This window comes from Orbicella franksi, chromosome 9 (genome assembly GCF_964199315.1).
Source record: "Orbicella franksi chromosome 9, jaOrbFran1.1, whole genome shotgun sequence".
NCBI lineage: Eukaryota > Metazoa > Cnidaria > Anthozoa > Scleractinia > Merulinidae > Orbicella > Orbicella franksi.
In genome coordinates, this window is record NC_138153.1 from 11,275,565 (window position 1) to 11,301,809 (window position 26,245).

At 38.9% G+C, this 26,245-nt stretch overlaps 2 protein-coding genes across 4 annotated transcripts in view; both read left to right on the plus strand.

Annotated features, from left to right (window-relative positions):
• LOC145498119 (uncharacterized) overlaps positions 1-23,174 on the plus strand; it is a 33,664-nt gene extending 10,490 nt beyond the window's left edge. Inside the window, exons 1-3 of one of the 2 annotated variants that reach the window (XM_081477995.1) lie at positions 19,784-20,156; positions 22,021-22,211; positions 22,870-23,174. In XM_081477995.1, coding sequence (XP_081334121.1) covers positions 22,057-22,211; positions 22,870-23,107 — 393 coding nt within the window. In that variant the 5' untranslated portion in view covers positions 19,784-20,156; positions 22,021-22,056 and the 3' untranslated portion in view covers positions 23,108-23,174. Of the gene's footprint in view, positions 1-19,783; positions 20,157-22,020; positions 22,212-22,869 lie in introns of those variants that run through there. The other variant, XM_081477996.1, reaches the window with a different exon arrangement.
• On the plus strand, positions 4,321-19,780 carry LOC145498116 (sushi, von Willebrand factor type A, EGF and pentraxin domain-containing protein 1-like). 2 transcript variants are annotated; one of them, XM_081477992.1, is made up of 12 exons: positions 4,321-5,577; positions 8,445-8,639; positions 9,273-9,476; positions 10,517-10,714; positions 11,279-11,530; positions 11,996-12,238; positions 13,400-13,639; positions 14,513-14,822; positions 15,572-15,753; positions 16,903-17,064; positions 17,659-17,838; positions 18,818-19,780. In XM_081477992.1, the coding sequence occupies exons 1-11, from the start codon at positions 5,313-5,315 to the stop codon at positions 17,829-17,831; spliced, it is 2,424 nt and encodes an 807-aa protein (XP_081334118.1). In that variant the 5' UTR covers positions 4,321-5,312; the 3' UTR covers positions 17,832-17,838; positions 18,818-19,780. The 2 variants fall into 2 exon arrangements, with proteins under 2 accessions (XP_081334118.1, XP_081334116.1); XM_081477990.1 differs by lacking the exon at positions 11,996-12,238.
• Positions 23,175-26,245: the final 3,071 nt, after the last annotated feature.

Below are 26,245 nucleotides of genomic sequence, written 5' to 3' on the forward strand. Positions count from 1 at the left end.
TTGTTAGTCATCAACATAGTTTTCTCACATCTTTGTCAGATAATGAGCGTTTGTCTTTGGTAAACCAATACTGAAAAATAATATTTTTCACAGAGGCCTAACGTGGGCGAGACAAAATAAGTTAAACAACATTAGTTTAAGGTTCTACTTAATTTTATATTTATTTGCCGTGATAAGTGCGTAAAAAAGACATCTCGACTGCGAATGGGAAAATGGAACGGTGCATGTTGTGTCGCTTGCGAGTATATCAAAAGACTACGAGAATTATGGCAAACCATGAAATAAGCAACTACATATTTTATAAAAATCATGTTTCTTGTTGTTATCAGTTCGACTTCGCTTTCAAAGCTAAGTTTGTAGATTAAAGGAACTCATTTGTTTTCAAATGGTACGCTATTTTGTTTGATAAAAGACCGGCCTATCACGAAGGGGCTTATTATAAGTTATTACATGCAAACTGACAGTACTTCCGTAATTTTCAAATAATGTCTCGGAAGTTGAGACTTATCTTGCACGATGACAACGTCGACACGTCTACATTTTTATGTAAACAGTCATCCTGAAGGAGCAGGCGGTCAGCTTCAGAAAATTACGGAGATGAAAAACCAAGCAGCACAATTAAAATAAGTTTAAGTACAGTTGCAACATTTCAGGTTTAATTTGGTGTGGCTTACTACAGAATGTGAACTCTAATATGTATGTTGTACATAATTACACTGATAATTAATAATTTTTTTTATTATTATGTAAATGTCCTGCACTTCCTCAAAATTCAGACTGAAGTACAACTTTATGACCTCGAAACTGGGAATCAAACCGCTGATGCCATACCTGTGTTGTGGTCTTTCTGTTTTGAAAAGTGAAATAAAAAATTCCTGAAACGGTTTTTGACGTCATGGTTTTCTTAATGTGAATCAACTATCCATTTGTAAGCATTTTGATCCATTCTGAAAACTTTCTTAAACTAATTACCACATTATAACAATAATATTATGAATTGCAAGATTTGAACACAAGATTATTGTTGTTATATACATATGTTTCTATTTGTGCTTTTTGTTTTCTTTTTGTTATTTTCTTCCTTTGGTAGACCTGAAGTAAAGGAAAATAGAAATTAAATCGTTTAAACTGAAAATTAAACCAAAAATTAATTTATTAAAACATTAGACCTTACAATACAAGCATTAGGAGCACGCATTAGCACATAAGATAAATATGGCAACATTAAAGGGGATTTTATAAATGTTATGATGGAAAAAAATATTTGTCTGGTTAGATTCCAAACACTACACTGTAGCTGTACTAGTGGTTTGGCTGATTGCATTCTTATCTTGTGATCAGGAGATTCAAATTGCCAAATTGAAGCGCATGATTAATTAAATCTCACTTAATTTCAGGGGCTGTATTTGCTTTCTTTGTTTAAAACCCTTTGTTGAATTCAGTTTGTTTACTAATAGCTAGGATTATCTCTAAGAATTAATCAGCTGGTGCTGTACTGTGGTTTGGATTGGTTACAAAAATGTACAAAAAAAAAAAGAAAAAGAAAAAGCAAGAGAAAATAGACAAAGCAAATTCAGGGCACTAAACATTACATAGAGGATGTTACATGGTGGCGAGGAGATATGAAGTTTATGTGCGAGTGGCAAGAAAAATATCTCATGAGTGAGCGCAGCAAAGAGATATTGATGAGATATTGATGCAGTTTGAGATACTGACGCTTTTTGAAGATTTCCGACCACTTTCCAAAGATTTCCAAAAGTTCTTCAAAACTTGTCTGAAGGTCACACCAACGTTGCCGATCATTTTTCATAAATTTTCGGAGATTACCAAAGATTGCCGAAGACTTTTGAGGAGGACCCAAAGATGTTTCAATCATACACCAACAAATTTAAGTACAATTTAAGAGACAAACTTGATATCAGTGAAATCATCAATATGTTCACTAGTGAGGATATGGAAAATACATCACCCGAGTCTCGCATGTGGTGTCATACGAATTTTACGAGTGGTGTATTTTCCAGTGAAACAATCATGTCTATATAATAAATTGTACAAATAGTACGTTCCTGAATTTTCATATTAAACTGGAATGATGGAGACTGCATCCTTGTCATTTGTGGAGACAAATACTGCCTTTTTGATAAAGTACCAATGACTTAAATTCTGTATTGTTTTCTCATGAACAAATATACTAGAACACTTAGCAAATATCATATATCTTCATGGTTTGATATGCAAATTAAATCTTAATAAGTTGGAATAATTTTTCATAAAAAGAAGTTTAAAGATAACCTTTCAAAATGTTGATCCTTTACGGTGTATATGTGTAGGAGACGGATGAAGGATTAATTACGGTAAAAGGAAAGTCCCTGAAGGTTGCAAATGATAAGCAGTTAGATAAAGCCTTGTACACCTTTTTTTTTTTTTGTCAGCAAAGATCAAATGGAACACTGATTTCAGGTCCTCTTCAGGAGAAAGCGAAACATTTCTTGTACAAAACACTTCAAAAAGGAACTTTAAATTTTTAAATACATCATAACATATGGGCTGTACATATATGCTATTCTGAACTATTCACTATTGAATTCTGTTTCCTTTATTTCTTTAATTTGTTTAAATTACTGCCTCAATAATATTCATATTTTTGATTATCCGGACTCTCGATTATCCAGATTATTTACTTAAGTCCCAACAAATCTGGATAATCAAGGTTTGACTATACATTGTACAATGTATATATTCATATGCATCATGTTGAACAATAACCTTGTACTTGAACAATAGGCCTTTCCCACATTCCACGTCAGTGTGTACAAACAATAGCACCAGAGTGAGGTTGGGGTGAACATTATCATACATTTGCTATATTTTTGTCCACCCTGACCTCAACTCAGCACCATTGTTTGTTGGAATGCAAGGAAGGTCTAATAGTATTCAAATTTACATGTATCAGGATCTTGAAATTCCCTACAGGGCTGAACTACCAATATACATGTACACGTCTAGATGTAATCTACGTGATGTATATTTAATATTTTTAAGTGTACCTTGTGCACATTTGGAATATTTGGCATCCATGTACATGTAGGACTGTAATACCTGGGTACCACTTAAGTCTGACTGTATGGGGTACAGGTGCTGTTTCCTTGTATAAATACATGTGTATGTATATGTACATGTAATTCAATATACTTCTCTCTTCTACTCCTAATTATTTCAAAATGATGGCATTTATTATTTTATTACAAATTTAAGATCTGCTGTACAGGTGCAAATTTAAACTATGTTATTCATGGCTGACAAAAAATGTACATTATATACCCATGCATACTAGATACATGTACAGTGTACATGTAGAATAAGATTTTACCTTTTAGACTTTGAGCAAAGGACTAGTCACAGGCCTCTAAACAATTACTAAAAAAGCTCATCGTGTTAGCGCAGCTAAAGAGTTACAGACCGCCTACAGTTCATTTTAAACAAAACTAAAAAAAAGAGCCGAGAATTATTCAACGTTAACCAAACTTACGAAGCATCCTGTGATGCCTTAAACTTCTAATCCAGTGGCTATGTCAAATCAAATCTTAATTCGCACATTTTAATAACAGAGATAAGAAAAGCAGAAAACAGAAGAACGATATGTGTAGCAGCCAAAATTGCAGAGCTTCCGATTTGTTCCCTGCTTATTCACAGATAAAGGAAAGGAACAGAAAAAGCGAACATAGTTTACATTGAACTAATACACAGGAAAGAGAGGAGTTACAAAAACTAAAGGCAAACATAGTCAGCGAAATAATGTTTAAACAACTGGCAATTCTAAAGTAACTTGTAAGAGTAACATGACATTCTCATCATGATTTCATGGGGAGATTATGATGCAAGCAAACTCTAAGTTCTTTACCGTAGAGAAACGGAGTTTTTTGTTCAGCTGGGGCAAAGTTTCTCCTTATTCTTCTTTTATCGCTGGCGACTGAGAATTCCAAGGCTGTCAACAATAATTGCAGCACCATAAATAATGTTCTGTTACCTCGACAAAACTAACACAGAAACATGTCACGGTCTAATGCATTTTCATCCTTTTCCATACAATACGGCTATTTGTTTTATCGTTACATAGTAAAATAACTACGGGTAAATAAGTCGGAAGCGTTATACTTGAATAATGCATTCCTTAGCCAAATAGCTGGGCGTGCTTTTCTTATCGAAAATTCAACACTCGACCGAATTTGTGACTTAGAAATTTGGTGACGAAATACCATGCAAAATTACTTAACAAAGAAAGGTTAATTGCTTCATTGCAGATGAGGAATTCTCCTCGTAAATCCGAATTCCCTATAAGCTGTTGACGCAACTTAAGTTAGTCTCAGCTTGACATGACATCAAAAGTACATTTCACTGGGTAGAGCAACCTGAATATGAGTATACAAAAATCCAAACCTGTAAACATAACATATCATTGTGAAGCTACTCCAGTCTAGTCTTTAGCTCTGTCTCACCCTTTGGGAAACGCTTTCTGATACTTAATCGCCCTAGTGTGAAGGGGATGAAAACTGGCTACTCCATGATCATCAAATTTACTGTTTATTTACAAATCGATCAACTCGTAATACCCAGCTCAGTAACCAGGCGTTCTTTCTCCGCGTTTCTTCCGGCCTATCAACATGGTCTGCGCAAATGTTAAGGGCGTCACCAAAAATCCGTTTACAGGTCCTTACGAGTACTTCGTGCTTGCCGACGACTGGAAGAGAAAGCCTGGGGATTAGGCTACAGAGCACGTGCATGACTGCCCCGAGCGCAGATGTAGAGTTTTAAAAAGCAAATCTAAGGTTAGGTTGGGGAACTTCAAAGAGGTTTTCTCCAGTCGATCAAAATGCGGTGTCGGCAAGCTTGAAAAGGGTGAACCAAAAGTTTGAGTAACAAGAGGACAAAACTTTATACCGAGATTACATCAATCGAACTGCAAACCTCTTGCGACTGTTATAAGGAATCATTTCTAACAACACCAAATGTCGAAACAAAATTTGAAGTTCAAATGAAAAGACTTGAAAGAAATGACAATTCCCGAACGAATCCAATTGTTCCATATTAGTGTCAGGCTTTCGGCATCGTTAATGCCAATTAAGGTAAAATCCTTTCCTTTAAACAATCGCCAGGGTAACATAGAATCTTTCAGTACAACAGCTGTGTAAATTCATTAAAATTTCCATATCTCTAACTGTCATTCAAGCCAACACGTAAATGAAAATAACATCCGTGGCATTCATTCGCAAAATCTTTCATACCGAGTTTAGAACGCTCCTTTTGTCAACTAAATGACGGTTCCACAAGTCTTGTCCTTCCTCGTTCTCGCCAACGCCCTCGGCGGCGTGTTTTCTTGTGGGGGTGGATCACCGCCGCCGCCTTGCTCATGGCAAACGTGCAGTCACGAATGGAGGAACGATTGGAGTCCCGGCATTTCTACAGGACACTGCGTGAATCAGCACCGTAATACACACCACATTTATACGACTCACCATGGCTCGGGTTCGTGCCCAGCGCCTTCAGTATGCAGTCATTCAACTCAGTATAGAACTATGTGTAAGTATGACAACAGAAATTGGGCATGGCGTTGATGTTAATCATAAATCATCAGAGAATATAGTAACTTTTCAGACGAAACTTTTGCGTTCAGTCAACTTGATGGTATTCCGTTTTTATTCAAATTTTTCGGGAGCTCAAACATTTCTTCCGGAGACACAGAGAAATATTTTTGCGACAACAAGTTCTTCGAACAATTTTGAAGCTAAACTTGTTAAAGATTAAGACCACCTTGTAAGGAACGAACCATAACCTAATCGGTTATAACAGACAAAACATGTTAAAACATGCTAACTAGACTAGAAGTCAGGCGCATAAACCAAATCTTTAGAGGCGGGGGAAAGTCTAAGCCAGTAACCGCCTGTTAAAGGGAACGTGATAACCCCTGGGAGGGGTTACTCCCTTATATGGACTATATAGGTATGTGCGACCCCAAAGGGTAGGGTTTTTCAGTCGTTTTCGTCATAAATAGGGTATTGATATTGGCCCTTTTGGTCTTAAATAAGGTATGGTTTTAGCACTCTGATCTTGAATTGGGTATGTTTCTTAGAAGAAGCTACTTTTTCATCATTATCAATAAGAACGTCAACAAAATCCCTGCATAACTTAGGTTTAAGGCAACTGCGCCAGCCGCAACGGTCATTAATATCGTACCGAATTTTTGGCCAGGTCATAAATAGGGTAGGGAAAATCGCAGATTTTGGTCATAAATAGGGTAACGGTTTTGGGAAGTGGGCCGCACACCCCCACCCAACTTTTCTGGGTGTACTTCCCCCCTCCCCCCCCCCCTCCCCTCTCGGGTGATAACGATGAGAAAAGGGGGCATTATTGTATCAGGTTTTAACCAGGATGTTTAGCAAGACAACACTTACTTTTTGTAACTGAAACTTTTTCCTCAATCTAATTGGCTCAAACATTACTTCCAAAAAAATGTTAAAGCAGAAAAATGTTTTTAGCAAGACGATGTATCGATCGAAAACGATAGTTTAACGACGTTTAATTATGGATTCACGAATCAAGGTTGCCGTTTTGCACTTGGTAAAGGCGATCCTTCATCAATCATAAAACGAACGTAGGAAATTATCCTCTTTTCAAAATTCGCTTTTATTTTGTCATTATAATTTCATTAATTACACTGTAATTTCATGGAAGTTCCGTGCTATTCATTATGTCTTTGCGCAGACCGTCGTTTGGAGAAATTGAATTCTTCCAAATGACGTCAATGAAACGTCACATTTCTAAAAGTGCATTAGGTGAGTTATTTTACAATAGCTGGAGTCTTTTGGCAAAACGTATGATTTTACAGCCACTGGTATTCAAACTGACTTTTGCTGTAATATTTGCCGCTTCAGATCTCGGCGTAACAGAAACAATTTTGGATGCAAATTCCTCTTGCACCTGTTAATACAAAAGTAAACACAACTGTCATAGAGTGTGTAAGTTGTCATATTAATACGAATAGAAATAGGTAGGTTATACGGCTGTCCCGATAAAACTTTCAGCATTCATGTAACTTCAGATGTATTGCACATCAAACCGAGTAATTTTCTAAGGCTCAAGAAAACAACATGTGTTTCGGTTTCTATAACAGTAACATTTCCGCTTATTAGGTCATTTAAATGCTAAATTATGTTCAAAACAAGGTACGGCTGTGTTTAGATTTATACAAATGAAATAACTTGTGCTAACAAAACGTTTTGCGGTGTTTCTGCTGTAATTACTAAATTTGCATAAAGCATGAGGTTTCATGGGTCGATAACTTCTCCATGTCACGTTTAGCCTTTTTTATTAAAGCATTACAATTTTCCTTCGTTTAAAATCAGTTATCAATAGAAATATTTAATTTTATGAAAACATGTTTCACTTGGGTTGATTACTAAAACGTCTGTAACCCCTTAAAGAGTATAGTTTATATCTTCTAAACAAAATTCCCGTTTTACGGTATCAATAAACGCACAACGTTCTACCCATTTGGTAGTACATTATAGCAATCGTCGAAAGTGAGGAATAAATCTGGTGCCAGAATCTCTGGAATCTGCAGGACTGTCGATAATATTCCGCGAGCAGGTGTAGCAGATAGCGTAAAAATTGTAATATTATAAAATACTGTCCTCTAACACAAACTCTTTTGGTCGTGTAAAATAAAATAATTGCTGTTCCTCGGCTCCAGAAATTGGAAACACTTTGAACATTTCGAGGGACATTTGAGCTGACTGCGCTCTCTGGATAAGATGGTCCATCCCAGGTTACTCTCAAACGTCACTGTCGGATTGCCCCAACAGTTTCCCGACACTCATTTTGTATACGTAGGTGAATCAATCAATCAACTTTATTTAGAGAGGTGACAAATGACGGTATAAACTAATAAACTAGTGGCCCTCTGTGCTAAAAATCTACGAGTAATTATCAAATAACTAAGTATAGTACAAAGTATGGACAATAAAAAGTTACAAAAAATGTATATATGTATATATATAATTACAATGATTTAAAAATTCCTAACTATAATAAATAAAAGTGGGTGAAGAATGGAACTTTGAGAGTAAAGTGCCCAGTTGGGCACGAGCCGTGACTGAGCAATCCGGAGTCTAAAGCACTTGCCGTTAGGTCTCCTTAGGTGACGAACGGTGTGTACATCGAATAAACTTCTAGTAATACTCCTAGCCGTTCCAACAGAAAATCTGAGTTTAGCGCCGAAACTATGAACCTGTAGGCCTTCAGAAACTTAATTACAACCAAACAAAAAAAAAGAGACATTTTGCGTTGCAATGTCAGCAATTTAATGTTAATTGCTAGTTGTACAAACCATCTTCGCAATCAAAATCTTCCATGAGGCTTCATCTTAATAACACGGTATTACACTGCAGGCTCTTGTACGAATGCTTACTACTGCCCCTTCCATGGTTGGTCTAGTTGGACAGGATCAATAGCTCAAGGGACATGCGGACGTCAGAGCCGTTACCGCGACTACAATCAACACATCAAGTATGATGTGCGAGAAGGCAATTGTAACGGCATCCCGAGCTCGTGTGGATCAAGGCAGTACAACTACAGGGATTGGTGTAAGTTCAGTTTACAACAAGCATAGATTTCTACGATCTCAACCCCCCTTTGCGAAGATAGATCAAACATACGGAGTACTATGACATTTTCAAAGACCTCGAAGTTCGTCAAATATGCACCGCTGTGTGTTGCATTTTCAACTCTCTTAAATTCAGAGTTTTTAGAAATGTGATGCAGCACTGTCTATCGTATTTGAATAGGAAGTTGAAAAAAAAAATACACGACGGCAACAGCAACGGGAACGTCACTAAACAGAAGATTTAATGAGCAACGCATTGGCTGTGCACGTGCGTTATAATTCTTGGTACATTTCTTCGCCCTCCTCTGCAAAACAACAACGTGAAATGACCAAATTCTGCGTTGCTTAGAGAATGTGAACCACAACGGCTAATTTTTGTTTAAATTTCTATTTTAAATTTATAGCTGTGTTCCAGATTTAGTTTCCTGATAGTTTTGACATTAATAAACAAAGTAAATGACTTTAGAGTACCACGAGAGTCGTAAGTAAAATAAAAATTCATATTTTAATCAACGTTGTCCTCGGCGTCGCCGTCATGGTTTCTGAAACTCTCTAATATGACGTAACTGAAAGAAATAAATTTCAAGACAAACGTAATTTTCCTTTTCTACAGGCTCGTGCAAGTATGCATCATGCTCACCGGGGTCGTGGAGTTCCTGGGCTGATCTGCCCTCACCTGTCAGTGCAAATCACTGCGCCTCTCAGCAGCGTACCCGGAGCTATGCACTAACTTGGTTATACACCGACAGACAGGACAATTGTAACGGTGTGGGACCGCAGACATGCGCATCTCCTCAGACTGAAACTAGAGAAAAGAGTAAGAGAGGAACCTTTGTCCTTCAAGCTAAATATTATAATCCCTTTTAGGGATCTGATGTCGGAGTTGTCTTTATCAGTGTATTTTGTTAATGTTGTTTGTGTTTTTGTAGTTGTTTCTGTTGTTGCTTTCATTATTATCGTTATCGTTGCAGCTTGGCTGCTGCTGATTTTGCTCTTGTTGTTTTATGTTTTGTTGTTGCTATGGCTGTTGTTGCTGCTGATGTTGTTGTTGTCGCTGTTGCTGATGTTGTTATTTTTATTGCTGATGCTGATGCTACTGCTGTTCACGGTTGTTGTTGCTACTGCTGTTGTTGTTATTATTGCTGTTGTTATTGTTATTGTTTTTGTTGCTGCTGCTGCTGTTGTTGTTATTGTTGTTGTCGTTGTTGCTGCTGCCGTTGTTGTTATTGCAGTTTTTGCTGCTGCTGTTGTTGTTATTGTTGTCATTCTTGCTGCTGCTGTTGTTGTTATTGTAGTTTTTGCAGTTGCTGCTGCTGTTGTTGTTATTGTAGTTTTTGCTGCTACTGTTATTGTTGTCGTCATTGTTGATGCTGTTGTTGTTGTTATTGTTGTTGTCATCGTCGCTGCTGCTGTGGTTGTTATTGCAGTTTTTGCTGTTGTTGCTGTTGTTGTTATTGTAGTTTTTGTTGCTGCTGTTGTCGTTGTTGTTGTTGTCATTGTTGTGCTGCCGGTGTTGTTATTGTAGTTTTTGCTGTTGTTGCTGTTGTTGTCGTTATTCTTGTTGTTGCTGCTACTACTACCACTACTACTGCTGCAGCTGTTTAGGTGCTTCTTCTTCTTCTTGCTGTTACTTTTGGGTTTGCGTTTTCTGTAGTAATAGTTATTTCGATATCTGTTTCAATTCATGATCAATTGCTCCACAATATGGCCTCCTTTACTCTTTTTGTTCTCCCTCGCCTTGGTTTTACTTTTATGCTCTTAATTTGTGTATTGGCAGAACAGTCATAATTCAACTAATTTATGCAACGGAGACATCAAGCAAAACTTAGCACATTTCGTTTCTACTTTTCTACTTAGTCGTCCCTTGTACTGCGCTGCCAAATCCGGCCCATGGAAGCTGGGACCGAGATGACTGTCGAGCCAACTCCCAAACGTGTCCTTCTATTTGTCTACTTCGGTGTGACACCGTTAATGGTTTTCAGCTGGAAGGACCAGGCAGCCGCGAGTGTCTAGCGACTGGTCAGTGGTCTACGCCATGGAGTTCATATTGTAAAGGTGCGTTTTACATGATTTGACTTTAACGTGCTTGTTTTATTATACTGTCATGTTCTCGTGGGTTGAATTGATAGCAAACTGTAAAACGCCCAGACTTAAAGTTCGCCCGACTTAGTTCCACAGTAAAAAGCACACATCCATTTCCTAAAATTAACCTAGTCTTTGAACGCATGCTTTTTAAAATTCTCTAGTTCAGCCCTTTCGAACACTGTACCCTGTAGAAATACTTTTTCCAATTTAAGAATTTATTGGGAGGTCACTTCTTCACTCCGTAGTTTTTCTCACTGGTTGTAACGATTAAATAGTTTTACCGTTTACAAATTGTATTTTAATATATATTTTTTTTTATCAGAAGGGCCTCTTGAATACCAGCCACGTTGCTGACGAGGCCACCTGCCTAACTGAGAAATTTTACTTCTTAGACCTCTTTACCTCCTTACCTACCTCGACCCCTTTGTAATGTCGTAAACAGATTGATTGTGTTAAGTTCTATAAACCAGAATCACGAGTGAATACTACTCTCGGTTGTGATCTGACTCACTCGCTTTCCAATGTAACATTTAGACATTCGTCCTCCGTCAATCACGTGTCCAAACGCCATTTCCGTTCCCAACGATCCCGGAAAACTGACGGCAAAGATATACATTCCCAAGGCAAGTGCCTCCGATAATAGCGGTCAGCCGCCTACAATCACTAATGACGCAGGCGCGGAGAGTAAAGAGTTCGCAGTCAGTTCAGTTGCACATGAAGTGAAATACACTGCAACAGATGCTGCTGGCCTAACTTCCACCTGTACTCTCAAAATAACTGTTTCTGGTAAGTGGCTCTCGGTCTGAGTTTAGTATGATAATTTATACAATTGAAATAATTAATTAAGTTTTTATTTGTCACCTTTGTTTTGCTTTTGTGGAATTAGACCACTCTTTTAGCTTTTCCTTTCTTTAACGGTAACTGAAATGTTTTTGCTTTCAGTAAAAATTAATCATGTTAATGTTAAAAATATGGGCAGTGTAATTGTAAGTAGATGCAACTGTGATATTAAGTAGTGGTAGAAGGTTTCCACGTGTTAGTTTATGTTTTCTTTGGTACATGTATTCAATTTTATGCGGTGTCAGGCAGGCAGGAACGAACGAACGACCGAACGAATGAATGAATGACTGAATGAATGACTTTATTTGAGTGTCAAAGGGTATTTAGTTTAAAAGAAACTAATAGGGTCCACACTTTTTACATGTACCAAAGTTAACGCTTTCTTGTTTAACTTTTGACTCTCGGACCAAGAACGTCCTCGTGTGTCCTCGTGTCCAAAAGACATCAAGAAACAAACTAATCAAAATGAAATACGTGTCACGTGGGTCTATCCAGCGTTCGAGGACAACTTCGACAAGCCTCCGGTACAGCTACTAATAACTAGTAACAGAAACCCGGGTGCTATTTTCCCTTGGGGTAGATATCAAGTGTTGTACGAGGCCAGCGACAGGGCTGGAAATAAAGCCACTTGTGAATTCTTCGTGGAAGTTGGACGTAAGTTGAAAGTTTTTATATGATACGTGTCCTTTCGTGCACCACCTTTTTACTTCGCAGTTCCCATCACACCACTGCTGCATTTTAATTTGCTCTGCGACGAGACAGTGCGATATTTTATGACGCCTTTTAAAATCGTGATCACTCATCCATAGTTCTCAAACTCATTAATAATTCATCCAGTTAAAACAAAGATAATCACAACAACTCTATTCTCGGTGTTTGGATATCTCGATGGAACACTGTCTCTCGTGTTTGATGTATTGCTTGATGGCTCATTCCCTCTATGAGACACGCCTGTGGGGAATCATGGTAATTGTATTCATCAAAACAAATATCCAGTTCAAGATGATGAAGACAACTACTATGATTCCCTGCATGTGTATCTCATAGAGGAGATAGACCATGTCCGAATTGCCTTTTGCCTCTGTGTCAAAACGAGTCTTAGCGCGAAACCTTTCATATCAAAATATGTTCCGCGTAAAGGTTCATTTTCATGCAAACAAACTCATTTTCATATGAAAGGTTTGCACAAGGACTCGTCTTGAAACAGAGGCACTGTACATAATTACGTAACCAACATGTTTCTATTGGTTAGTTCCTCAGTCAGGAGTGAACAACAATAGGCCACGTTCGATATATCAACATTCTAACATGGCTCCGAGGCTTTCGGATCTCTTTTATCTCTCGATTCCCAAAAGAGACTTGGATACAAAGAAAACAACATTAATATAGAAATTTGTCCTGAAAGTGTCCGAGCCCTACTAGAATATTGATATATCAAACGTGGCCTTTTGTGACTTGTGCACGGTCAAGGCCAAAAAAGAGGGTTAAAATATGCCACATAAAACTTTGTCAAGCTTCATAAGCATTCGCCTCAACAGACCATTTTACAGTTCTCTGCTTAGTGACCTGGCCTTTAAATGGCAGCAAGGATGGAGGTGACCTTGTTTTTAACAGACCTTACTGTTTTTGTTGTATAAATCAAGTTGTTCTTATGCTAACCAGCTGGCATTTAAATAAGAAAAGCAGAGAGGTCTGTATCAAAGCAAGGTCACCTCCAGCCTCGCTTGCATTCCTGGCCAGGTAACGTAACTAAGCACAACTTTAAAATGGCCTATTAACTATGTTCCAACCTTTTCCATGTGTTTCTCATTCCAGCGGTCGCATGTACCTACTTTGACCCTCCTATGTACGGAGTAAGGGCGTGCAATAAAGAGACAATGGATTCCAACGATGTGTGGTGCGTGGTGCAGTGTAAGGAGGGCTACGCCTTCGCTGATGAGGCAACACCGAACACGTACATGTGTCAATCGGACGGTACATGGAACAAACTTCTATACGGGCAAGTTCTAATTCCTGTCACGCCCAAAAGTCAGCGACCTTGGCCTGATTGCGCACGTAAGTATTGGCATTAAAGAAAATTTACGTCGCAAGCAGAAGTTTTGGTATAGGGAGCGTATTGTAATTTGGCTTTCGCCCTTTAAGGCCAGTAAATTTGTATCTTCGATAGATTATAATTAGCGAGGACCATTCTTCACAATGAGAACATATTTTAGATGGACATATGAAGTCTGAAGGGTAGTTGTCAGTTGTGGGAAGGGGGTACTGAAGGTAGGGGGGAGGGTAGTTGTAATCCCGTTTAACACACGAATTTTAATAAAGATTTACGGGTCACATATACTTTGATAAATTTACGAATCATGTCTTTAAGTTGCTATTGACGCCTCATAGACTAATTTTTACCCTCGATCCTCAGACACGTATCGCACATAAGCCCTTTGCCACCTTCTGGAAACATGACCAATGTCGATTTACGCGTAATAAAATATAATAGCTCTGTATTTACCCTCGGCTAATGTGAAAGGCATAAGGCTGCACAAGGCGCATTCACAAAAACTCAACTTGCAGGGAGCGAAATAGTCGTCTGTTTACAAACGTGGCCTGGAAACTGAGTTGAAATTGCAACTACCGTGAAACAACCAACTCCATGGAGTAATTGGTCAGAGCGGCACTTGAACTTCTAACCCCGACGCCCGCACTAGACTGCGTAGCAGGCATAAAACGGGGAAAGAAGAGAGAGGGAGAGCGGGACGAGGTGGGACTGTCTATCCCTTCCTCTTTACGCCTGCACAACAGGCTACTCCCTGTAAACAGTCCGTCACTAACCCATTGTTTTTGGAGTTTTATATAATGCCTACACCTTAACAGTAACAAAGACAATCTTGTACTGTCAAGGCGGTAATGAAGAGTACCTTTGAACTTCTTCAACAGCCGAGCAAAACGTGAATGCCGCAAAGAAGAATTTCACGTTTTACACAGGCTCTTGCTCCGCAGACGAGCAAGAGGCCTTGACGCGAATCCGACTTAACTTCCTGGATGCTGTGAAAAACAGTCCGCTAGCCAACTATGCGTTGTGTAGCGTCAGTCAGCGCCAGGACTGCGTCGTGGAAAACGTTAAAGTCTACTGCGGGACAAACTCCAGACGAAGGAGAGACCTGGACTCCAGTGAGCGAATCATCACGTTCGATTTTGTGATCCACGACAAAAATGCTTCGTCTGATCCCAAAGTAGAAGCCGCCAAGTGCGTAGCCCCAATCGTTTTTGTTGTTCATGTCATTTTTAAATTGAAGGATGATTTCTAGCCCGTTCTACGCACTCTCGGGAGTTTGTTTACCTTTTTTGGTTTGATTCGCGGAAGACGTCACTAAAAGTAACAATTCGCAAGAAGTAAATTCAAAGTTTCATGTCAACAGCTATTATGGATGCGAAGCTTTGTGCTTCATTCTTCCTGACATCACTTGATGAACCAACTTCGTGGTTGTAAAAAATTTTAAAAAAAAAATGTTGGGGAGAGAATTTAAAATGCCTCAAAGATAAAATAAGAGGTTTGTAAAGAATCAGGGCATCGATTCACATTCCATCGAGTGAGACTCATGCAAACATGAAGGCTCCCAGACTTCGCAGAACGGCTGGAAATCGTCTTTAGAGCACTAATCGTGCCTGCAGTGTTGTGTAAGATGCATTATATTTGCAATGCTGTAAGAATCAGTGCATGTAAAATAGAAGCCTTGCAGGGCTATGCGCAAACCATTGCTTTTTGATGACTTTTGACATATTATTAACAGCTGCGTAGTAGCGTAACTGGCCGAGGAAAATGCACCAATTGAGGAAGGCGTGGATGACAATTGTCTACCAGTGCATCCCAAAGTTCTCCAAAAAATGACAAAAAGTTGTGGAAAAGTAATCAATAGATTGTCAAGTTGTAAACGTTCTTTCTGCATTTTTTTTACTCAATCAGCAGTGCATTAATTGTTTGGATTTGCTCGATAGGCTAAAAAAGATGATGGAGGATTTGGACACGTTAGAAAAGTTTGTAAAGGAAAGTTTTCCCAATGATGCACATATGCCTGGAATGACAGTGTCAGCCGCTGCCAGCTCCGCCGCTTGTCCTGTTGGTAAAGTCGTGGTTGTTGTGCCCGGTAACAAATCAGAATTGGAGAGAACCGTTTGTGGTAAGCAATAAAGAGATGCGACTTTTCGTACTGAGGCTTGCTGTGCTTTGGCTGGGAGCGAGGGCATGTTGGCGTTCTGAATAAGGCTTCACGGCTGTATGTTGTTTTAAGTTTTAAAGGAGCTACATTACGGTTTCCCCATTTTGAGAAGTGTAGCTTAAATTTTTCATGTTCGTCGTTTGTAATCCGTGTTAATTTTCTCCATCCTTAACCATCCTTGTTCCTTCATGGTTTATTATCCTCTCTTTGGTGTTTTTCCATCTTAGTGAATTACTATTTTCATGTTTCTTTCAATTCAAGGTATTTGTGTTTGCGGCCAAAATAACTCAAACAACGACGGTGACTGAGCTTCTTTAACTCCCATACGCGAGTAACGCTTTTGCCAAAAACGCAGCTTTCTCATACTGATTGCGATAGTTTTGGCTGTATCCAAAGGGATGGGTAGGTTCCTTTTTCAGAAGACTCAGGATATTATGGGATACTGGGGAATTCAACTTAGGTGTCTTTGATAAAATCTTAACCCCATGCCTGAGAAAGAGTTCGTATATATTGTTGATGAAGAAGAGGTCGGGGCCTTTGGGGATGGGAGTGTTTTTTTGCTGTAACGTTCTTGAAAATTCCAAATATAAAACAGGAACTAATTAAGGTGATTCCCTAGTAAAAGAACCCGCCATAGATTTCCGATGAAACTTGGTATGCTGTTGTTACAGGAATTCTTACTAAACTTTACTTTAAATAACGGCGTCCAATTATTTCTTGACGTATTGTAAACTTTGCGCTTGAAAAAGGTCGCTCGGATTGAATTGTCATTTAAAATTGAAGTTGTGGGCGCGCGCATCAGTTTTTTCAATAACTTCAACTTTTTTAAATGCCAAGAAACCGAAAATGTCCTTTATTTTGACTTCTCAGGAATTTAATTACCCATTTGCGTCAAAATGTTCCTCTAAAACTTTGGAAAAACGAAAAAAGTTTCGCCATTTCCCAGACGACCTCCAGCTACTGCACACTAATGGCTGACAGTGTTCAATGGCTCAGCCAATTCGATTACAGCATTTGCATTAGTATACTAGTAGAATTCTACTAATACCCAATAGAAAATTTATTATGGACAGTATTATTCATTCTTTCATTCTTTCCTTTTACCACTAGTGGAGTGTCCCGCCGGTACTTATTACAACAGGGACAGTCAGATCTGTGAGAACTGTCAGGAAGGAACATTTCAGAATAGTACAGGACAATTAAGTTGTGTCCCTTGCCCAGCGGGTACATGGACTGTGAGCGGTCATGCCAGGAACTTCACCGAGTGTTTTGGTCAGTAAGTCTGTCTTTATATCCGTTATGTGGGATGTAGGAGTGGAGTATCGAGGGTCTTGGAAGCTGTTATTGTTACGTTGATCCATTCTCGAAATCTCGTAATTTTATATGTGACAAGTCACAAAATCTAGTTTTTGTGTTTTTCTCTCTATCTCGCAGTCTAAGATCCTTCAAGTCTCAATCTCAGGTTTTACCGTTTGTTACCCCGTATCGCTCAGGTTTGTGCTAGCTGAACAGTTCTTGTGCTAGAAGAAGTATAAATTTCAGTGTGTCGAAGCACTAGATTAATAATTCTTCGTTTCAATAGCAAAACTCACTGACGGATAATTCTCTTACTTTACGACCGAAATATTCCTGCCCATCTGGATGGGCAGAAACATCTCATTTACATACAAAGCTCTATAAACTGAATTTGGTTGAAAAACTTCTCCAAATAACGCGCGAATGAAAACTCGCACAGACCTAAATCTTGCCGAGGTTGTTTATATATCAATCTTCTATTCTATCCAAGATTCTTGACTTTAGTTATTAAATGGTTACGATTTTTGTTTTTGATGGCACGACAGTGAAAACTAATCTGTTTCTAACCAGAAATCTGTGAGCCAGGCGAGTACACAATGCTGGAAGAATCTGGTATTGTGAACTGTTTGATGTGTCCCATCGGAACCTACCAACCAAAATTTCGCGCCACAGAATGTCTATCTTGTCCTGGTGGCACGACGACGGCACAGAAAGCTTCAACTTCAGTAAACGACTGCCAGTAAGCGACTGGTAAGGAAAACATGCCCTACTGCTCATTCACCTCTTTGTCTATCTACTTTCTTGAGTTATTCAATGCTCTAGAAAAAAACCTACGACCCATTCATTTATTCCATCTCCTTAAAGCCTTTTCGAGGAACAGCGTTTGTAGCAAATCTTCGTTGCATTATACGAAGGATTGACGATGCTTTTTATCCAATCAGAGAATAGCACGAGCTCTCGAGCATTCTCCGAGGCCCCGTCCACATTATGACGGAGAAATTTGGAAACGCAGCTTTAAATATGGTTAGGCCTATCGTTCACAATAATCCTTCGCGAAAATGGAGCTTTTCGAAAACAGCACTCTTCAAACCGGAGGAATTTGAAAACGCCGGCTTTGCGTTTTAGTGTGGATCGACGGAAATCATTCTGAAAACGGAGCTTAATATATTATTTCGAAAACGATGATGTTACGGTATTCATGTGATTTTCTTGGCCGAGTCTTCCTTAAACACAAATCCGAAATGAACGATGATTGTTGCGTTTTCAAATTTCTCCGCGGTAGATCGAGTGGACGGAAAACATTTGATGCGTTCTCGGAGTAAAAATACCGTTTTCAAATTTCTCTGAAGTAGTGTAGGCAGGGCCTGAAATTGTGACGTGCTCATGACCGTAGAATGAAGACACGCCATTTTGCCTAATAGGTATGGTGACAAAAATTTCGTATTCACAGTGAGAGTAAAAGTTAATGAAAACGTTTGACTTTTAGTTCTCTTTATACTATCGTATGGTCAGCTCTACTGCAAAGGTGCGTAACTATGAGAGAGCACATTCCGTTGAAACTTCGAAAACGATCATTGGTGACGAACAAAACATATTGTCTTGACTGAATAACTGACTCGAAAGTGGATTCCATACCCACACACATATTTGTGGTTGTCTAGTATTGAATTCAATATTAACGCTTGAATAATTAGCATTGGTAACTTTTGTTTCTCTTTTCTTTGCTCAGGATCACTTATGAAGTCGCTGGGATCTTATGGGATGCCGAAAGAACTTTAATCCAAGTTTCTGAATTCTGGCGCATAACGTTTTTGCAAATTTGGGAGTTATTCTAAAAGTAGAAATAGCTGAAAATAGAATGGAGAACGAATCTCTGGAAATTATACTTGACAATAAATACAGTGACGAGTGAAACAAACGTTTATTTATTTGTGTTTGTGTGTTGGTATCAAGAAAACGTTGCCACAACATGTTTGCGCGAAGAGGGGATGGGACTGGACTACAAGGCTGAGTGGCAGGATTGGCCGCGTCGAAATGAAGGGTGAATAGACGAGTAAAGCAGGTGGGGAGTGGGGAGGGGGGGGGGGCACGTAGATCTAATGTTCAACGAGTAAAACTAGTGATCTACTGAGAAGAAATATGGATATTCAGAGAAAAACGTATTAAAATTTGAGGAGCTCGCTATCGCACATCTTACCGCCACGATTCCACGTGACAAATGGGAATGTCCCTCACGGGGAAGTCTGAAATTGATCAAAACTGAATGAAAGTTTGCATGGTACTATGGAAGAAGGCTTGGTTTATTGAGGTCTCATTAAACCATCCTTTCTGCCATAGTTTCAGCATTCAGTTTTGACTATAGATAGCCTGCTGAACAGGCGGATTAGCGGAGCAGACCGCGAAGTGTAATACACGAGCGGGGAGCGCGACCACGAGCGCGAAGCGCGAATATTTTTCGACTTGCGCTTCGCCCAAGTGGTCGCGCTCCGCGCTCGTGTATCGCGTTTCGCTCTATGCCCCGCTAATCCGCCTGTCCTGCAGGCTAACTACAGACTTTCAGTGATGTCTGGCACAGGCATCTTACAGATTCAGATCGGGCAACTTCAACAGAAAGTTGAGATTCTTGTGACTCAAAAGATTTCTAAAAATAATGTCATACTTACCTCCTACCTTCCAATCCCCCTCCCTACCCCCCCCCCCAGGAAAAAATAATCCTCAACCTTTACTCTCAGATTCTTATTAAGAAAACAAAGGGTTCAGAAGCCATAAATGCAATTAATTAAAAGTCAAGTGAGCAGGATCTCGATGTCATTGCTCTTTAATTTACAGACCAGATTGCCGGTAAATACACAGATATTCCCTCGCTTTGATTGGATGAAATATCTTGTACGAGTTTCACGGGACTCCTATAGTGCCCAGCAACGGAAAGATCTTAGACAAATATTGGATCACTTTCCCGACAACCGCGGGGGAAATCAAACTTGTCTCGTTCTTCACCTATAATCAAAACTGGCGACTGACGCTTTGGTGAAGTTCTTCTATGAAAATTTGTCTTTGCGAGGCGTAAGGTAGGAAGTTATTTGGCTTTCAAAATGCGATGCCATACACCAAATGCTTTTATCGCATTCAATCATTAGAACAGCTCTTACTCTTTCAATCTATAACAGTAAAGTCTGGCTATGTATGCGATTGCATGAATCAGTCAGTTTATAAACATTGTTTAATGTTCAACCGAGATTTTTCGCTAGTGCTTTACTTATTTCGATTCAATATTTTTACGCATTTTCCTTCAAAACGAATACTTATACTGAGTAAGGAAGGTCTATCTTATTGAATTGACTGTTTTACGTGTAGTATCGCTGAATATTTTCACTAGTCTTGCAATATTGTTGCAAGCCCGTAAGGCGGGGGTGAAAATATAAATGACAATTGAAATGTATAGTAATCCTTCACTTCAAAATTCCTGATAGTATATACTGAAAAGACTTATCATTGATTTTTTGGCGTTTTCATGGTGCGGATAGGCCTGTTCCGATTGTGCTCGGCAGCTTTTGAGCAACTTTTGGCGTTTGCAGCAGCTTTTGGCAGTTCTAGCAGCCTCGAGCAAGTTTTGCCTTTCTGAGCAAGTTTTGAGCAAAATCTAGGTTTAGAACACATATCAAGCACGAAAAAGCCAACGATTTCAGAGAAAAATTCAATTTATGCGAATTTCTTGAGTGTTTATCAACCTTTTGAAGTTTGAAGTTTGCTCATGTCGTTAGGCAAGACGTCAAATTAACCATGTGTTTTGTTCCTTTAGATTTAAGAGTATCCTTAAATTTCGCCTATATCTGTAAGCAACTCTTTAAAACCAAGTTTCAAGCTATTTTTCTTGTCCGATGTTAGCAATAATTGTGAAAAACGAAAAATAGAGCTTTAAATAACGTTTATATAAAAATATCAATAAATTTAGGTAGCAACGTTTGAAATTTAGGCTGCAACGTTTTGGATTTTTGGCAAATTTTTAACAACTTTTTGGCATTCCAGTGAGCAACTTTCCAGCGCTTTACGAGCACAATAGGGACAGGCCTAGTTGCGGACTGCAAACCGTTTGAACTCACGCAGTCAGACCATGAGAGGAAAAATTATAATTAAAATATTGCCTCTGTAAGTCCACTATTAGAGCTTTCCGTGCATTATTTTTTTAAAGATAAATTTTAATGAACATATGTCCCGGATGTTGTGTATTAGCGAAATCACTGTCCCTTCTCAAATGTAAATATTTTCGATTTTTCATGTCATATTAAAAAAAATCCCAGATTATATTACACATACGTACGCGTCCGTTTGCAAATGCGTACGCATGGCGTCTTATTAGAGGGCAAAATTTGAACTAATAGCTAAGAAACAAGGGTTTTGTCCACGCTGAGATGGAGTCGAATGATTCTCAGTGAAAAGTTTAGCTGATATAGTAAACCTTTGACTGATTGTATCAGCCTTTAGCCGAGTACTAGTGATCATGAGTACTGAAGCAAAGCTGAAATTCTAACTTGCAACTCAGTGAGAATTGGTCAACTCTATGAATAACATCGAAGAAAATCTGTAAAAAGAACATCTTAGTAAGAAATTATTTTGAATCTGTGGATGGCGAATTAAAATCACGAAGAGAAATGTCAAACGTTGGAGTGAGAATCCCGCCCACACTTATGAAACACTCTTTTGAATAAACTGTGTCTGACGTATATATCGATCAGGTAATTATAAGACACCAATTGCAACTCGGTGTTTGAGGGTGATTCCGGCCTGAAGTATAAATTCAATTAAAGCTCTTCTAACTCATATTCCCACTCGTGATTGTCTAGCGATTTTATATTCTTAAGAGGTTCATGTGAAAATGCAATAAAAAAAATTGATATTTGCTCTGCTATATTTTTCCTTCGTGTTTATCATCAGGAAATACAGAGGCAGATATTTAGAACCAGCTGATAAATGGGTAACACTCATTACTTTGTCCTTCTTCTCCTGGTGCTGTTTTATCCTCTGCGTGTTAAGCCTGGGCCAATAAAGGAGGGTGATGTTACCAGTGAGATCACGAGCGACACATCTGATCCGTTCAACGTGGTGGATATGATTAACTTCTACAGGTGACGAATAAAATCGTAACTGATGTAACGTAGAGGTGCAGCTTCAATAACCTTAACTATCACTCTTTCTTTTTTTCACATGATTGACGAGGTTGAGCAAAATATCATGATCTACGAGACATTGATCATGACAATTAACGATATTTTGCGATAACCGAGTTCAATAATCATTTGTTTTTATAATTTAATCACCAAGTTTGTTTTCATAGTGAGTAAATCATTCTCTGACAGCTCTGGGAAGTTATCTGCCATTTTCACCGGAGAACGTGATCAGTAATTAAGCATGCGCAGAATATCATTTACAGCAAAAACACATTTAGACAGTATTGCGCATGAGCGGACCATTATTTGTAGGCAGTTATTTGTAGGTCACGTGGTGGGCTCTCGGCCAACGAAAACGAAGAAAAAATGCATCGACTGATAATGTAACTGTTTTATTCAGTCTTCATAAAGTAGGTCACTCATCCGCAACAAACAAACCAATAAAAAGAACGTGAAGTGAGAAAGGTAAAAGAAAAACAATTGGAAGTCACTTATAAGTCATTGCCTTGAACTCGAGGACAAACGAATCTTTTGTAAAATCAATAAACGCTCGTTCTGTTCTCTGACAGCTGTCGTAACAATGCAATTTCCATTGTGACATTGGCTTTTCTTTTAGATCATCAAACGTTCCCGCGAAAAGAAAAATACAGCGAACAAAGGGTAACGCTCCCGAACGTTTTGACGACGAAAGAAGTTGCTCCGAGTCAGAAAGCTCCGAAAACGATTACGGAGACTCGGACTACTCCGATGATGCCACCGACGGCCACCCGGATAGGGACGAGGATGACTCGGGTACAGAACGGTGCTGTACGCCGCGGGGAAGTCAGACAGAATATTCAGACGAGTCTGACTAGCTATAGATAACTGTGTTTATGTTACAGTGAAGCTTTGGCTTTGGGTGAAGATCTTTTTTTTTTTTTTTTCTTTCCTTTTTTTTTTTTTTTGTACTTGTTCTGCTCTCCATCCTAAAGGAGTTCAGTCACGGTATTTTAAGCGATTTTGGCCACGGAAAAAAATTACCTTTAAATGAAAGGATACCTGAAAATAATAGTTGACCAAGATAGCACCAAAAGAGATAACATATAATCAACCATAAAGGAACAAGGATGGATAGGGATGAAGAAGATAAACACGGATAACAAACGACGAACTTGAAAGATTTAGGCTGAACTTTTCAAGATGCGCAAACTGTGACGTAGCTTCTTTAACTGTATGTTTACAATCGATCTATCAGCCTGGAGCAGGCTTTGAGGGAAGTGTCTATACTAGTGAATGAATAACTAGTGATTTTTACAGTTGAACCCTCTTGAACTCTTTTAAAGGGAAACGAAAAATAGTTCGAAATGTCGCCCGCCGCCCAAAGGTTAAGATAGTCGGAAATAAGTGACTGAAAACGTATACACAAGGGAAAATGAATTGTTCAGGATAGCGAAAAGGGCGAGAAAACCGAGTTCGAGATAGCAGAGGTTCAACTGTATTAGTGACGGTGCTTACAGTCATATACAGACGGGAGGTTGACATATCGAGCAAGATAAATCACTGAACTGCTGTCTTTCATTTCCCTGATGAGATGTAGGTAACGCGGCTTGTTACTGGTCTGTGAACTATCTATATGTGGGACAGCTATTCCCCCCTCCGGAGAACTCCCATATAAAAACTGGACGGGTTGCTGGTCGGAAATTTGAAAAGAAGCCCTCAGAGGCACCAAGACCCTGTTTTTTGGACGGGGCTGGAAATCATTTTTTCACAGTAACTGAATGTGCACTCTTTTATTGATGAGCTATGAATTCCAGGTGTAAATTAAATATCAGTTGATTGTCAAATACCTCCTGCCGTATTGTTTGGGCTCAATACCCTACAAGGTACCGTGAAAGCTCCCGCTGTGGACTTTTTGCGGCCGAACGCCTTGAGAGGCATCAAAACCGCTTTTTAACCCCTGAAAGGTACGACGAGCAGCCCCGTACTTTTTATATGGGAGTCTTTTCCCGACTATATCATCCCTCCAATGTAATGGAAAAGTGTAAGCTCGGTGCTCTCTGATTTAGCAGCCTTTTACTTACGGAGTGGTAAACGTATCGGCCGCTGTTTCGAGAAAAAAATAAACTACCAAAGCGTAAAATTAAAGCGTGCACCACAATACCGAAAGGTATCATATATGCCTGGTGATGGTAGTTGACCGTTCGTTGATCGTGTACTGTTTCAGAGCGATTGAAGTAAAAACCTTAACCTGTTTCCATGATTCTCCTTCCCTCTAGTCGTGCTAAAATAACGTGACCTTCAATCAATCCTTAACCAGCATTGCGTTGTAGGTTTGTACGCATTTGTAGGACAACCTTTCTAGAAAAGGTTGTATGGTAAATGTATAAAAAAACATACGCTGTAAAAACATACTTAAGACTTTGTTGAAAGGCATTTTAGTGAGGTTTTTCTGTAGTTTCATACAATTTATATTAGTTACGGTGACGTGAAATGGTATCGGAAGCTTTTGAAGGAGGTTGTAAATATCAGTTGCTTCAGGTACCTGATATTTACAAACGTTTTTCATCATTGCCATTTTTAAATTCGAATTGTTTGTGGTCACTACCTGAGTTTTGTACAACAACCCAGCAACCTAACTGAATTTGTTTCAGTTTTAAAACAGCGAAAAGAATAAGTGAAAGTGGAATATCGTTTTTCTCAATGTTGTTGTTTCCTTGGCAGAAAAAGTTAGGAGAGATTAACTAACTCCTCGAATTAGCAAATCTTTCTCCTACTGTTTCTCGTACCAATTTCCGTTTACCTCGGTATAGGTGGTTCAGAAAATCGGGATTCCACTGAACTTTAAGTCAAGTAGAGTGTTCATAATAGGTTTAACAGAGACGAAGCTGCTCTGTTAGGTTGTACTGAACAAATTAACCTCATTAATTACCACAAATTTGTTATATTGACCATTAAAAATATGATATATCGCAGGTTTGTATATCGTTATTATTCTATGTGAACACGATAACAGCTACTTCAGAGACAAGCTCGTTCTGTTTTGATTATTTCACTTCTAGAACTCTACGAGAATTATTTCGTAATCCTTTTCAACTGAAGTTGTATTTTAAGACACAATACCTTCAGTACCCAGTTCTTCCGTGGGTGCGCATTATATTGCTTAGAGATTGCCGGATAAAGTGTTTAAACTTCTTGGGCTGTCCACTTGAACTGAATCCACGTCACGGGATTGGCTACAACTTTTAGACCCTCCTGAGATTGTGATCCAAAAATTGGACTTGACAGCTATTACCTTGGGAATAAGGCCATTTGAGGAATTAACTCTTCATCTTCAGTTTTGCTTCACTGCCAATATTTAGTCTTTAAGAGGTTTTTGTTTTAAGAAGAATTCTACATATATTTTTATCAACCTACACCACTTGTGTGTACGTGTTGGCCTAGCCGGTAATTTGTCAACAGCAACAGCCTCGCACACTGCTTATCGATGGGGAGGTTGGAGCCTGCGGTTTCAGCGGTCATTTTTTAGATCGGATTTTCCGTTTTTTGCCTTTGAAGCACCAGGTGTTTCCGTTTTAGTATCTATTGCGGTTTTTGGTATTTTTTTTTTTCTCTTTTAGCATCCGGTTTTCGAAAGGGATTTTTCAGTTTTGGTTAATGTTATTTGCCGGGCTAGTTTCTAAGCCTCTTTATTTTCACCTCGGTAAATCCGTGTAAGTTCACGTGGCGTGCCATATTAAAATTATTACAAGTAATGACGGAAATTCTTTACGAGGAACCACTTCTTGATAATTGCAATTATATTGACCATGCATAACATTGCAACCAAATTTGGTCCAGATGTGTTACATACCCTGGGGGCGGATGTACACGGGCTTTGTTACACACGAATCAGAAAATTTTTTTCAGGCATACCTAGAAGTGGAAAGGAATATTAGTTTACCTGCTCAAATGAGGTTTGTACCTGTTTTAGAAAAATCTGTCAGTCTAAGGGCCTGTTTACTAGGAGGGAGGGT

What these genes read in the sequence shown, in the direction of transcription:
- LOC145498116 (XM_081477992.1), top strand. Translation starts at nt 5,313, where the DNA reads ATGACGGTTCCACAAGTCTTGTCCTTCCTCGTTCTCGCCAACGCCCTC. An exon ending in ATGGAGTTCATATTGTAAAG is followed by an intron (nt 10,715 to 11,278) that starts GTGCGTTTTACA and finishes TGTAACATTTAG; the next exon opens with ACATTCGTCCTCCGTCAATC. An exon ending in ACCTTGGCCTGATTGCGCAC is followed by an intron (nt 13,640 to 14,512) that starts GTAAGTATTGGC and finishes CTTCTTCAACAG; the next exon opens with CCGAGCAAAACGTGAATGCC.